Below are 14317 nucleotides of genomic sequence, written 5' to 3' on the forward strand. Positions count from 1 at the left end.
TAAACTTGTGGATGGTATTATGTGCCAGGGCTCTGTGGATCACTGAAATCACTCAGACATCTGTGATAATTAGTTTGTCAGGTGAGCCCAATTAAAGGAAAACTGCTAAAGAAGGATATTCCACATTATTAAGCAGGCCACAGGTTTCAAGCAATATGGGAGAGAAAAAGGATCTCTCTGCTGCCGAAAAGCGTCAAATAGTGTGATGCCTTGGACAAAGAATGAAAACGTTAGATATTTCATGAAAATTAATAGTGATCATCGTACTGTGAAGAAATTTGTGGCTGATTCAGAGCACAGACAAGTCCGTGCAAATAAAGGCATAATGATGAAGGTTTCTGACAGACAAATTCATCAGATTAAGAGATCAGATGCTAAAATGTCATTACAAAGCAGCAAACAGGTATTTGAAGCTGCTGGTGCCACTGGAGTCCCACCGACCTCAAGGTGTAGGATCCTCCAGAGGCTTGCAGTCGTGCATAAACCTACTATTCAGCCACCCCTAACCACTGCTCACAAGCAGAAACAGTTGCAGTGGGCCCAGAAATACATGAAGACTCATTTTCAAACAGTCTTGTTTACTGATGCATGCTGTGCAACCCTGGATGGTCCAGATGGATGGAGTAGTGGATGGTTGGTGGATGGCCACCATGTCCCAACAAGGCTGTGACATCAGCAAGGAGGGGGCGGAGTCCTGTTTTGGGCCGGATTCATGAAGAGAGAGCTGGTAGGCCCCTTTAGGGTCCCTGAAGGTGTGAAAATGACCTCTGCAAAGCATATAGAGTTTCTGATGACCACTTTCTTCCATGGTACAAAAAGAGGAACCATGCCTTCCGTAGCAAAATTATCTTCATGCATGACAATGCACCATCTCATGCTGCAAAGAATACATCTGTGTCATTGGCTGCTATGGGCATAAAAGAAGAGAAACTCATGATGTGACCCCCATCCTCCCCTGACCTCACTCCGGTTGAGAACCTTTGGAGCATCCTCAAGCTAAAGATCTATGAGGGTGGGAGGCAGTTCACATCAGAACAGCAGCTCTGGGAGGATATTCTGAGACCTTGCAAAGAAATTCAAACAGAAACTCTTCAAAAATACACAAGTTCAATGGATGCAAGAATTGTGAAGGTGATATCAAAGAAGGGCTCCTATGTTAACATGTAACTTGGCCTGTTAAGATGTTTTTGATTCAAATAGCTTTTGATTTCTGTTAATATTCTAATGCTGCAAATTCAACATATTACCATTTTCAGCTCTGTTCAACCAATAAAATGTTTTGAAACTTTGTTGTGCGTAATAATGTGGAACAGTGCATTTTGAGTTTTTTATTTTAAAAAAAATCATTATCACTGAGAGGTTTGTTTAATTGAATTTGAATTATGCTCTCACATATGACTTGAAAATTATACTGACTGCCATTTGCATCGACTATTTAGGAAAATCAGAAAAAAATGTCATTTGCATAATAATTTGGAACGCAGTGTAGATCATTTCCAGTCTTGCTAATACAGAGGCTGTAAGTTTACTATTGTTTGAATCATCACAGAAAGTCTTAAATATAAACTGTGAATCACTGACACATAACAAGCCAAAAAAAGCACAACAAAATGCTGATGACAGCCAAACACCACCTTAATTTTCACTTTACACAAACAAAACAAGGCACTGACATGAATTAACCCTACATGCCACCTGCCAAAAAACACATTTCTCATATGAATTTATCATGAATGTGAGACTTATTCCATATCAATGCAATGTAAGACACAGAAACAGTATCTCATTACAGTTTGGTCACCACTGATCCCTGTAACAACACATCACATGGCCCAGCACATATAAAAGCACAGAAATAGACTGACCTTGGAGGAGCATGTGCACATTGTCAATGTCCAGTGGAATGCCTCCATCGTCTTCTTCTGCGCCACCTGAAGCCATGCAGTCTCCGACCACAGCAAGAAGATCAACCTCAGAGAGGTAAAGAAGTCTTGGATTAGTAAATCACCCACTCCAGAGAAAGGACAGAAAGCTCGGTGTAAATGCCACTGAGCATTTTTCCCTAAAACTTTTGATCTAACTTGCTCTGCTGCCTGATTAGTCATGTAAGAGTGTAAACGCACCCATCCACACCCTTACATTACCACATGCAAGTAGACACATGCAAATGCTCAGACAAAGAGCCCAAAGAGGAGTAATTACCCTGCTGTATGGAAAGAGCAAATGCAGGTATATAAAAATAGATGGCCTGGTCACGAAGCTTTAACATACCTGTAGTGCTGGAGTCACTGAAGACAGCTAAAGTGCACAGTGCATTACAATAGAGAGTGCACAGGAAATGTCCTCAGCTGTGTCCTTTCATATTGGCACAACTCTGCATGGATTGACTGCGTTGAGTCCCTTCAAATAGGAACTTGGCCTTTAGGGGCTCATAAATGAAACAAGGTGCCTCCTCTCTATTGGAGCATGAGGACAAAAAGACAGGGAGTCCCGCCTACATTCACTGTAGGCCCAGATCACTCCTGCAGGCTAAAATACACAAATAATCCAAAAGTCATATCCTCACAAATCCTGGAGTTGAAAAGTTTAGTTTCTGGCTTTATTTGCAATAACAGAAAATTTGACTGCTGCATCCATTGTGTATCTTCCGTTGACTTCTTCCTAATGTTATTTCTACTTGAAAGCCAGAGCAAAAAAAAAGTAACAAAACAGAAACAGGAATACTGGGAAAGGCTTTAGTTTTTTTTAGATGTGAAACTTTTGCAGGGGTATTTCCAACCCAGGACTATGCAACAAAGTTTTAAAATAATAACAATGTTATTGCACTTTTACTTTTATTCTGAGATTCATATTAATTATAGCAGTCTATTCAGACTTTGCAATACAGAGTTGATACAGTTAAAAGTAAGTAATAGCTGTGAGTTGTTTTCGGATACCTGCATTGATATGCATGCTTAAATTAAAATTTAAATGCCTCCTGTTGTTGACACAATTTGTAGTACCTGAAAAGAGAGAATGAAGGAAATGAAGAGTAGAGCATGCCACACTATGCTACCTTTACCCTTGAAAGTAGTGCCAGTGTTTTATTTGTTGCTTCACTATGGTGATCAGACAAAGCTGGTGGAAAGTCTGTGTCCCACAGAGCAGCTGCACCCTCACCTCAAATTCCCAGCGCTATTATGGTAGTGGTACAGGTGTCAAAAAGTAGAACGAGTTAAAAGATAGGTATATTCTTCCTTGGGGAAACTCTAAATTACAAGTTGGTAACTTTTGATGATTAAAAAATGACACCAAATGGGTAGATGATTACTGTTGTGTAAGTCCATGAGAAAGCAGTTAATAAAAACCTAGATATCAAGACAATAGTCACATGACTAAGTGCATGAAATTATGTATCTTGCTTTATCATAAAATGGCTGTAGCTTGCAAATAGAGTATTGAGATGTGCTTTCAGAAAAATGGTTGGAAGCCTTGGCACTAAGATAATTCCCATGACTGTTTCCAGATGGCTGACCAAATTTGAACTCTTCCAAAGATTTCATCAGAAACATATCATTTAATTTACCATATTATAAATCAACTCAGCCTTTTTCGTTGTAGACCATTGGTTAACAACCTGAGGGTCCAAGAAAAAAAAGGTACCACTTCTGTTGATCATATCACACCCTTTATCTTTTGACGATATTTTTTGTATTATAAAGGAAGCTTAACAGACATAAACCTTTCACTAAAGTAATTATGATCAATATGTTTTCTTTTGAAGGGATGCAACTTCCTTCATATGCAGTAGCAAAATATCCCTATCTACCACTATATTGGGTTTGATACCACATAAATTGTTTATTCTTAATTTGTTTATCTGGCAATAGGGCACAACTTCATATATCATCAAAGTACAGTTACAGCTAGCTTTTCCTAGTTCAGACTTTTAGCAGGTGCGAAATCAACTGTGAAATCTTTCATCTCTAAAACTGATTTTAAGAAAGCAATCCATTTATTTGGGACTTTAAGGCTAGACTTTTGTTTTTCTTTGTATGCTGGCATAAATTTGCCATCTGCAAATAAACTTCGACTTGCCTAGATCAAAGGAGAAACCAGAAAAGCACTTGGAGAGCACAGACTTCTGCCATTAGCCCTATATCCCAGTAGTGAAGAATCCTTTAAGAAATTCCTGGATCTGTTCCCTCAGCATTCGACGATTACTCCCCGCCCCGTGGGGTGGAAACATGGTGAGACAAAGTACTGGCTTGGCTACAGGTGGACTGTCATGGAGGAAGCATTGCCTGCCGGTGCCAACAGATGCACTGACAGTCTCACCCGTGGTCTAACTGGACAACTGGAAGTCAGGGCAGAGGCTGAATATTCCTCTATTCCTCCCAGCATTGTGAGTATTCTCACTACAATTTGCTGTCTTTCTCTCTGTAATGCTCCGACTCGTCTCCTTGACCGGGCGTGTATCTTTCAAACTCTATAAACTCCAAAACTTTGAATAGAAACACGCCCACAAATGCTGCTGGGATTGACGTTATTCATGTCCGCCATCTCCTGGTGTGAAGTGGTAACAGCGCAGACCTCTGCCAATAGTTGGCCATTAGCCCTATCTGCCAACAGTACAGAATCCTTCAAAAAATTCCTGGATCCAGACAGTGATCCAGATCAGACCAAAATCTAATTAGTTCTTCTTTATGTCATTTCTGACATTTCCTGAAAATTTCATCAAAATCCATCCATAACTTCTTGAGTTATGTTGCTAACAAACGAACAAACAAACAAACAAAGCCTGCCGATCACATAACCTCCTTGGCGGACGTAATAATTTATTTTTGGCATTCATCCTCAAAGGCGCAAGGAGATAGATATCCAGGTAGATTGTGAACCTCCATGGGGTGGCGCTACTTCCCAAAAGTTGAAACAAATACTACTCAGTGGAGGGCAGAAGAAGACTTCCCCACGACTTTGGTGTTTAGCAGTACAGACTGTTCTGACCTTCCCACAGCTCCGTGACAAACTGAAAGGTAAAAACAATCTCTTATTAGTTGCGCCTGATGTTAACCGTAATATAATTGATAAGATACGATAGCGGCTTAAAAAGAGGTCAGCATATTCACTTAATGTTGCAGAGTTCTACTTTAGCAGGCGTACATCGCTAGCTATCTAGCTAGCTCCTAGCTAAGGCTAGTTAGCGTTCTCTACATGTTCTAGTGAGAGAATGCTAGTCAGGAGACCTTCATTGATCGAACTTTCTGGCCTGTTTGTTAAAGTACAAGAACGCAAAATCTTTCTAAGTAACGCATGTGCTTCACAAGTCTTTAGTTTTCCTGCTGAAGCATATCTTATGTATTGTAGTAAATACTAACGTCGACGTATATGAATGTTGGGCTTAGTGTCAGCAGTAGCACTAGCGAAAGCTAACGCTACGTTATCTTTATGCAAGAGGAATCATTGAAAATGTCGTTGACAAAACTGCCTCGCATTCTTTTTAAAATATAGCATATGAACCGTAAAATGCCGTCATTTTACCTCTTCTTTTGGCCACCACTGCACAGGTGTACGAAATTACCAGCTAGGCCTCACACATCTGAGGGTCACAGTTGCATTCTGGGTACACGAGTTATGTTGAATTATAACTTTTCTTTAGCTTTCAGTCAGCATTCAGGTGCATTCAGTGAAATATGAGGGTGTAAAATATCTTGAACTCCTACATTCAAAATGTTAGGTAACCAGAAATGTGGGTAAACTTCTTTTTAAAGAAGTCTGCTATTGATAACAACAATAATATAATAGTTGCTTGAATTTTTACAGCGCCTTTCATTGGACCCAAGGTCGCTTTATAGAAGAACACAAAGACACAACAACACAAAAACAAACACAAGTTGATAGTTTGGAGGGGGGCAGATTTAGGAGAGAAGGTCGGCTATGGTGAACAGGGGGGCTTTTTAAACATGTCCAAACATGGGCAGTTGCAGATGTTTTTAGGGAGGGAATTGTGAGGAGGCCATTGTTTGTAGACGGGAGGCTCCGGGTCGGTGTGCAGGGGTGAAGAAGGCCAGATAAAGGGCATTAAGAGATTTGTACGTGAGGAGTATGAGTTTGTATTTGATTTGTAACTTAATTGGGCACAAGTGTAGGTGGATGAGGGAGGGGGTGATGTGCTGCCAGAGTCTAGTGCAGATGAGAGTCCTGGCAGTGGAGTTGTGGGCGTACTGGAGCCTGTCCAGGGTTTTGACTGGTACCCCAGAAAGGATTCTGTTAAAGTAATTCAGAAGGGAGATGATGAATGTGTGGACATGGGTTCCTGCCACGAGTCTGTGATGGTCTGAATCTTGAGATGGAAAAAGACAGGTTTGATAACAGATTTGGGATTGCAGGATAGGGTGGAGCCCAGGATAATGCCCGGGTTTTGAACCTCAGAGGATTGGCAGACGGGACTACAGTCTAGCCACTCTGTATGCAGTTTCTGAACTTTCTGTGTTCAGAAATTGCATAAAACTCAAGAATTTCTGAGGTTTGACCAATGCATATGCTAATTTAAATTGTCTGAAGTTTTGATACTGCTTGGACCTGAGACTTTGCTTTTCTCTATTCCACAGATGGCTGGACAGATGTTTACCAAGTGGTGGCGCGTGATGGGCCCATACTATACCAAGGCCTACCAGGAGATATGGGTGGGTCTTGGGATCATGACCTACCTGTACTACAAAGTTTCCTATGGAGGTGAGTTCAACATTGAAATTAGGACTGGAGTAGTACCAGTCTTAACTAACAAACTGTCTCAAATAAAAACAATGTAGTAAAAACATCATAAAATGCACTACCCCTAGTATTTAACAAATGTGAATGCAAGCAGAAATGATTGTCTGAATTTTTTTTTATCAGTTGGTGGCTGAATGCAGCTAACATAAGGTCTGTTTTCTCTGTTACAGGCAAGAAAGCGGTGAAGGACAGTAAGTTATCAAACATATCAATAAGCAGCAGATAGTCTGAAAGATTATAAAGCATACAATGTGTACCAAGACACTGGGGTTATGATGAAATATACTGCAATATAATTTTAGACTGTCAATAAGGGGGTGACTGATGTCGGTTTGTCAGGGCAGATACTGATTATAAGTAGTTAATGAGACCGATAACCAATATTTAGAACCAGTATAGATTTATTATGATGTACAACATGTATGTAATTTGGTAAAAGTCAAATTGCATTATCAAAAAATGAAGGAAAATGAACAATTTAGCCGTTGCTCCATCAGCATGAGAAATGACATTGAGAGCAGCATAACACTGAGTGGTGTAGTGGTGTCAAAACAATATTGTGCATTTTTCTAGTCTTATGTTTCCCCACTATTAATTGAATGCCCTCTGTTTTGTTAACTGAACTGAAAATAAAGGACTTCATTTTAAAAGTAAAGTCAGCCAAGTGTAGGATGTGGTGCAATGATGTATAATACCCACTAGATGTCACTGGAAAATGGCTAATCCAATCGTTTCTGGTTCAGACTTGGGGGATTCTTTGTAATTGAATAAATTCAGAACAGTGATTTTTTTTTAAAATTTAATTTGTTTAGGTTATTAAATTTTTTCTTCTTTTTTTTTTTTTCTTTTTACAGAGCCTGCACATTAAGTTTCCCACCATGCTGAACAACCTTCCACCTGCTGTGTAATAACACCCCAGATGTTGTCCAGAAGTCCAGCTTCATATTTGATTTTTTTGTTAATATGGAACAAATAAAGTTATCTAAATATCTAAAACTTAACCTTTCCAATTTTTGTCTTTGTTTTTTAAGATGTATTTTTGGGCTTTTTGTACCGTTATTCTATTGAGGACAGTGGATAGAGTTGGAAATGGGAGAGAGAGTGGGTAGAGATGTGTGGGTTCAAAAGGCCACAGGCGGGATTCAAACCTGGGCTGCCCACGTACATGGGTAGCGTCTTAGGCTATCTGTGTGCTTCAATTTAGTGTTTTTTTTTTTTGTTTTTTTTTTTTTTTGAAAAAGGATTTTACAGAGGAAGATATGAGGATCACCGTTGTGCATTAACATTGTCATTTGGCCTGTCTCCAAAACTCATCAATGCATCTTTTGCCACTGCTAACACATGAATGGTATTTAGTGTATACTTACAATACAAAAACCTAATGCCCTTAAGTGACACTGGTAGAAATTTTGGATTATTGAGCACTGATAACAAGGTTCTGTCAATAAAATAAAGCAAAACAGAGGGACAAGCTTTATTCCACTTCAAAGTTTTGTCCAGTGTTGCTTTAAATGTCTAAGGCAAGTACTCATCAACCTTCTTCTATTTTTTGCCATGAATAACTTAGTTTTACTTGATCCAGATGTTGTGGTCTTCTAGTAGCACTGGTGAGGTATTAATAGCCAGTGAATCACAGTCTGAGCTTACATTTTAACTAAGTGAATGGACAAAATAAATCCCAGCACTGCTTTATTTGGTGTTGTGTGGGTATACATTGGTCATTTTTTTTAGCTGCCAGAAACATTACCAAATATTTTTCATGCAACAAGACTAAGTCGTAAAAATTATAACTAGTATTTGCACAATCTCCTCTTATACATTTGTTCTGAATGGAGATTTAAGTTGTGGATCTCTACTGTTTTACACAAAACTCTTTAAACTTTTGACTTACTTATGACACAAAACAAGTCTCGCATCAAAACTGTCATGTTGTCATAAATCAATGTCAAATGAATGTGCTCCATTTACAGTCGGGTTCATTGAACTGAGAGTGGGTTGACCACAGCCCTGCCTAGGGCCAGAAGTCTAATGCTTGGGGAAGAGTTGTATAAACTGATTCCACTTCCACAACATCAATACTGTATGTATTGTGGTGATTGGACTAATTTGGACAATGTCAATACTTGTATGTATCACGATGTTAAGAGCAGTGAAAAAAATTAATTCCTTTAAGTGTATAACCATATACAGCATCAGTAAAATCAGTTAAAAATAAACCAGGATTAAATGATTTCTAAAATATGACTTTTTCTATGACCTTCCAAAACGTACATAATTGGATATAATGTCTTCAGATCTGAGTTGATGCTGGGAATGAGAACTTTCTTTTGCAGAAGTGATGAACACCGGTCTGGTGTGTTTGGTGCTCAAGATTTTTTTTTGGCCTTTAGTTCTACATCATAAAATCAATGCCTTGTCTCAGTGTCTAAATGAGCTTACATGGTTGCTTCCTGCTGCCAGAGTGCCAAGATTGTTAAAGCACAGATGACTAAGTATACAAAGTAAGATCATGTCCAAAATAAAGTATTTTGCCACAAGGTAAATTGGTATAATGGGCTTAACTTTACTTTTAATGACCTGTTCCTGTGTTTTTATAGCATTATATATAACACAGGGGTAAATTTGATGATAAATTGACTTATAAGTTGTATTACCAGGCTGAAGCTACTCTTGAAAACATACTGGAGACTGTTTAAAGTCATGCTTTCTGGTCTTTTGACCCTTAACAAAAGAAGTATTCACATGTTGCATACTATATTGAAGACCAAGCTCCAGCAAAATAAGAATGAAAGACCAAAAAATACAAAAGACTGGAGAAAGGTCAGAAAAAGTGTCAGTTTACAGATATAACTTCTTTGCCTTTATATGAATCATTGAGCGACCACCGCTGACTGCAAGGCTGAGCTCGCAGACTTGGAATAGAGTATGGGGCGATGGGTTTGCTGAGCAAGACAGTGTGGCATTCCTGGTATCTGAGCATGTGGATGAAAGTCATAGTTTTTCAGTCCTTGGTCCTGGTCTTACTGTACTCTTATGAGGCCTGGATGTTGACTGATGGCCAGAGTTGCGGCTGGACTCCTTTGTGGCAACTTCTCTTAAGCTCATTTTTGGGGTATCGTTGGCAAGACTGTGGGTCTAATACTGGTGTGCTCAGGAGAGCGGGGATGGGAAGGGTCAGCTGCTTGATACACGAATGGCAGCTGCACTTTTACGGGCATCTGGCGCACTTTCCAGGGTCTGATCCAGCTCATCGCATACTGGGTGCCAAGGAACCAGTGGGCTGGTCCAGATTGCGAGGTCAACTGTGTGCGTCGTGGAGGGATCAGCTGGGAGGATACCTGGAAAGATGGGGTATATGGGCCTGGTGCAGGCCTGGATGATGGCCATTAGGAAGCCAGAGCTGCACAGGACCAAGGCTGACAAGGCAAAGTGTCAAACAAGTGTATGCTCCCATACCTGAACTGACCTGGAGTTATGCTGTAATTTGAATGCAGAGATGCATGTCACTGGATGTTTGCCAATATTCCCATATTTCCAAACTCATTTTTGATACCGATAGATACACACTACAGTTGATGTATTCTTTATCGATTGCAGACATTTAGTGATAAAAATGTAGTGTTATACTGTATGTAAAGTGTATTTTTAACAGGAGATAAAATTAAACCCTTGCCTTTTTGACGGCTGCAAACGGCACTGTGACAACCAGCTGGCATACAGCTGGCTCTGGAGAGCACTACAAATGACAGATTTCTATCTGGAGCTTGTCCCTTCAAATACAGTAATTGTCCTAATCAACAAATAGGTTTTCATGGCGATTTCCCGAAATAATATCGAGAAAGATTTTGAGATAACACATTCTTCTCAAGTGTAAAAATTAAAAAAAGCTGCATTTTAGACCAAAATCTTCAGTCCTAGCTTAGACGGGTCTGTTGGCTCTGCTTAAACTCCGCGTACTTAATAAACATTAGTACATTAGGCTGATACCAATGTCATGCTGTTTTTATGTTGAACTAATTCTTTTCAGGCAGATGTGTGGAGGGTTAACCTGAGTAAATGCAGAAAAGGAAATTGTTCATTTACAATGCAAGTTATCAACTAGTAGGCTAAAGATATACCAAGCTTTTTGACGTGCATGTTTACATTTAAATGCGAAAAACTTAGAAGAAAAGTTTGAATGACTTAGCTAGTTAGCATTATGTGTATGTGTGGGGGTGGAAAACTGAATGACAGAGAGGCAGCAAGAGAGGGCTCGCGCTCCCTCCCACCGCTCGTGCGCACGGACTGTGAATGCGCTCCCTCTTTTCCCACAGTCAAACATGGCGAAACTCTTTGCCATTATACCCCCACCATCACCTTCAACCTCCGCTTTCACGTTATCATCACCGCTAACATCATCATCATTATCTTCACTACTATCGACACCATTATCTCCGGTACCGTGATGACCCGGGATGATGGAGAAGTTGTCGGCGAGCCTGTCGGAGATCACTTGGAGCCCGTTGGCGCTGCCGTTGGACGCGGTGGTCAGCAAGTTCCGTCTGCCCACTCTGGTCCGCCTCGCCCACGGTAAGAGACATCCTCCAGCAGGTGCCTGAAGCTCCAGTCCGACCGTTAGAAACTTTTTTGCACCGTGGTATGTCTGACGAATGCTATCTTACTCTAGCACTCCGCTGTAGTTCCATGTCACCACAGTCAATATTACCGTGACACTAGTGGTGTTAAATTAAAGTTAATGTGTTTCTCCAGCTAGGAAACGAGTGAAACTTAAGCATTTTTCAAGGAATTGTGTTTTTTAAGGGTTTTTGTGACTGTAACAACGCTGGCATGTAAGGACAAGTGTGGTAATTTTCTAAGAATCTGTGTAGGATTTTAACGGTCAAGATTAGGAAGAAACGTTTTACTTCCGGTTACAACTTTCAAAATAAGTCTTTTCAGTTTTCCAAAATGGGTATTTATTCAGCGAAATTATGTATATTTAAAAGAATAGACCCGATTGACATAATTATATAATAAGAATTTATCCCCGATAGCAACACGGGAATTGCTATTTTCTATAATATGATAGATTAACCGTAATTGGATAGAGATTATCTAATTTAGCCTTTAAACCAAGAGTTTGACTCAGTGCAAAAGTGCATTTATAAACTTTCTTATGAGAAAAGTTGGAAGTACACAATGCCAGGGAACTCCCTTATTCATTGTGGTGTCTTAGAAACTAGAGCATAACACAACTTTGACGAGGAAAACAGCATTATTGCACGTAATAGGATAATAAATTGGATCTTCTTTGCCAGGTGCACTGTATGGAGGAGTAGAGTTAGGCGGATTCTTAAGGCCAATGGCTGGCAGTGACGTTAAAACATTGGAGCTGTCGTTCGTTCCATTATCAAATTATGTTTGTTTTTAAGCGACCCAATTTTTTCAGTGTTAATGTCAGTCAGAACACGCCGCTTTGTCAACCAAAACATTAGCTTCTTGTTGGGTTTTTTGCAAAATGGGAGGGAGAAAATATTTTCTCATTATGCTTGTTTGCTTTAACGTGCACCATTAAAGGATTAGTTCCTGTTTCCTAAAAACAAGGTACAGAGGGCAGAGGATATGGGGTCTCAACCTCAGCGGTAGGCTGTTCTGCCACCACTGTTCAACTTTGGCTGACATGCATAGGAAAAGCCAATGAGTTTTGTATGACAGGGTGTATTTTGTGCTCTTATTTTTCAACCAACACTGCCTAAATTCCGGTACCCCTTTGTTTAACTCCTGCTAGCTTGATGCCGCTGCAGCATGAAAACTCAGACACCGACTTTCTCATTTTACCCTAACTCACAGAAAGGCACAAGTGAGTCACTATAGAGAAAATTATGGTCAGTCTTTTATGTATTTGTTTCATGTTTTACCGCCAACATGAACCGCTGCTTCACCACATTTGGTGTCTCTACTTTGGGAACCACTGATGGGTGTCATGGCCAAAACTGTTCCAGTCCAGCGAGGCCCGGAAAGCCACAAAGTGTCTGTTGTACTGCTGAAGTGCTGCTCAATTCTTTTCATATGTAAATGCTGTAATCTGTCGGTGAATGTGGTGAATACCAACGAGCAGCGACTAGGAGGAAAACCTTCAACTTTTATACACAGAGGAATAGAAGCGCGCCCCCGAGCAGAACCAAGCCTTGTCACGGTCTCCAAAAAACACGTACCTTAACTCCAGAACGCGCGTTTGCTTTGTAAGTAGAGCTAACATTAGGTGTTTATTAACAGAACTTGGTTAGCCTACGTAAGTCTGTTTGTCTGCATAACCAGGCTGGTTATTTACAGCAGGCTATGATGTCAGCATTTTGTAGAAGATTCCCCCCATAATTTCATATTAACAACAACAGACAGCAGCAGTGTTTTATCTTCTTAGAAAGCCTGTGTCACTGGTATGTAAGGGTGGGGGTGTAATTCACTGTGATGGGGGCTTTCCTGATAAAAAATAAATGTTCCAAGCTTAATGCTATCAAATTAAATGCTTACAGATAGAGTGTACCAAGCAATTAGTCATTTTATTGTCAGTAGCCTTCATTAAGTGGATGCTAACTAAAATCACATGGATACAACAATTTATCCATTTAACCTAAGGAGAATTAGATGTGGTTGTGAACAGCACAAAGTAACCGGTGCAATTTTGTGGAAACACTTGGCCTAAAGCTCCTGTTAAGAGTTTCAGCAGGTTATTTGAAAATCTAGTAATGGGTGCCTCTCTATAAAAGCAAACAGGCTCATTAGGAACAAGCTTTATTATTAATGCCTGTAAATGTTACCATAACCTGGCTTTTTAAAACATTTTCCACAGCTATCACATTGATTGGGTTTCAAAAACAGCTTTTTTTCTTTCAAGTTAATCGTCTATTTCATTGTTTTTTGGAGGCACTATGAATGAATGTACGAGGCCTAGCAGCTTTGAGGGACACTTGAAGGTACCTTTACGTTTAAGCTGGTCTTTTCTGTGTAAATATGAAATTTATTGGGTAGCCAAAGTCTCTATTCTGGAAAAAAAGATTCGACACACTAAATTTCAATGCTTTTAAAAATACAAATTTTTTTTTTTCAAATGCTTAGTTCTCTTAAAATGATTTATAACATTATTGCGCTTATGTATTTTCAGGGCATCATACCAAAAATTTTGAAAAAGCAATCATGCACAAGGATTACGTTCCCTTTGATAGTTTCTGTGTATTTAGCTGATAAAATTCAGGACTACTTTCCCATTTTACTCCGCTTTCCACATTATTAAGCAAATGATATTTTTCCTCTTATTTTCCTAAATATAAATGCAAATGACAGTCAGTATTTTTCAAGTCATCAGCCATTAGAGCAAAAATGTTTTTGAACAAACTTCCCATTATTTAAAAAAAATAAAAACCTCAAAATGCACTGTTCCACATTATTAAGCATGACAGAGTTTTAAAACATTTTATGGGTTGTAAAGAACTGAAAATGGTCATTTTTTGAATTTATGGCATTAGGAGGTCATATTTACTGAAATCAAAAGGTATTTCAATCATAAACATCTTAACAGGCCAAGTTC

General features: G+C 39.4%; 2 protein-coding genes across 3 annotated transcripts in view; both read left to right on the forward strand.

Annotated features, from left to right (window-relative positions):
• The first annotated feature begins 4871 nt into the window (after window positions 1-4871).
• On the forward strand, window positions 4872-7754 carry atp5mj (ATP synthase membrane subunit j). Its single transcript, XM_041805707.1, has 4 exons — window positions 4872-5015; window positions 6591-6714; window positions 6924-6944; window positions 7608-7754. Exons 2-4 carry the CDS (start codon window positions 6591-6593, stop codon window positions 7619-7621), a joined length of 159 nt encoding a protein of 52 aa, XP_041661641.1. The 5' UTR covers window positions 4872-5015; the 3' UTR covers window positions 7622-7754.
• A 3292-nt stretch (window positions 7755-11046) lies between these two features.
• gareml (GRB2 associated, regulator of MAPK1-like) overlaps window positions 11047-14317 on the forward strand; it is a 29112-nt gene continuing 25841 nt past the window's right edge. Inside the window, exon 1 of one of the 2 annotated variants that reach the window (XM_041804826.1) lies at window positions 11047-11322. In XM_041804826.1, coding sequence (XP_041660760.1) covers window positions 11208-11322 — 115 coding nt within the window. In that variant the 5' untranslated portion in view covers window positions 11047-11207. Of the gene's footprint in view, window positions 11323-12839; window positions 12975-14317 lie in introns of those variants that run through there. The other variant, XM_041804827.1, reaches the window with a different exon arrangement.

Source organism: Cheilinus undulatus, linkage group 14 (genome assembly GCF_018320785.1).
Source record: "Cheilinus undulatus linkage group 14, ASM1832078v1, whole genome shotgun sequence".
NCBI lineage: Eukaryota > Metazoa > Chordata > Actinopteri > Labriformes > Labridae > Cheilinus > Cheilinus undulatus.

What these genes read in the sequence shown, in the direction of transcription:
- atp5mj (XM_041805707.1), top strand. Translation starts at nt 6,591, where the DNA reads ATGGCTGGACAGATGTTTACCAAGTGGTGGCGCGTGATGGGCCCATAC. An exon ending in CTACAAAGTTTCCTATGGAG is followed by an intron (nt 6,715 to 6,923) that starts GTGAGTTCAACA and finishes TCTCTGTTACAG; the next exon opens with GCAAGAAAGCGGTGAAGGAC.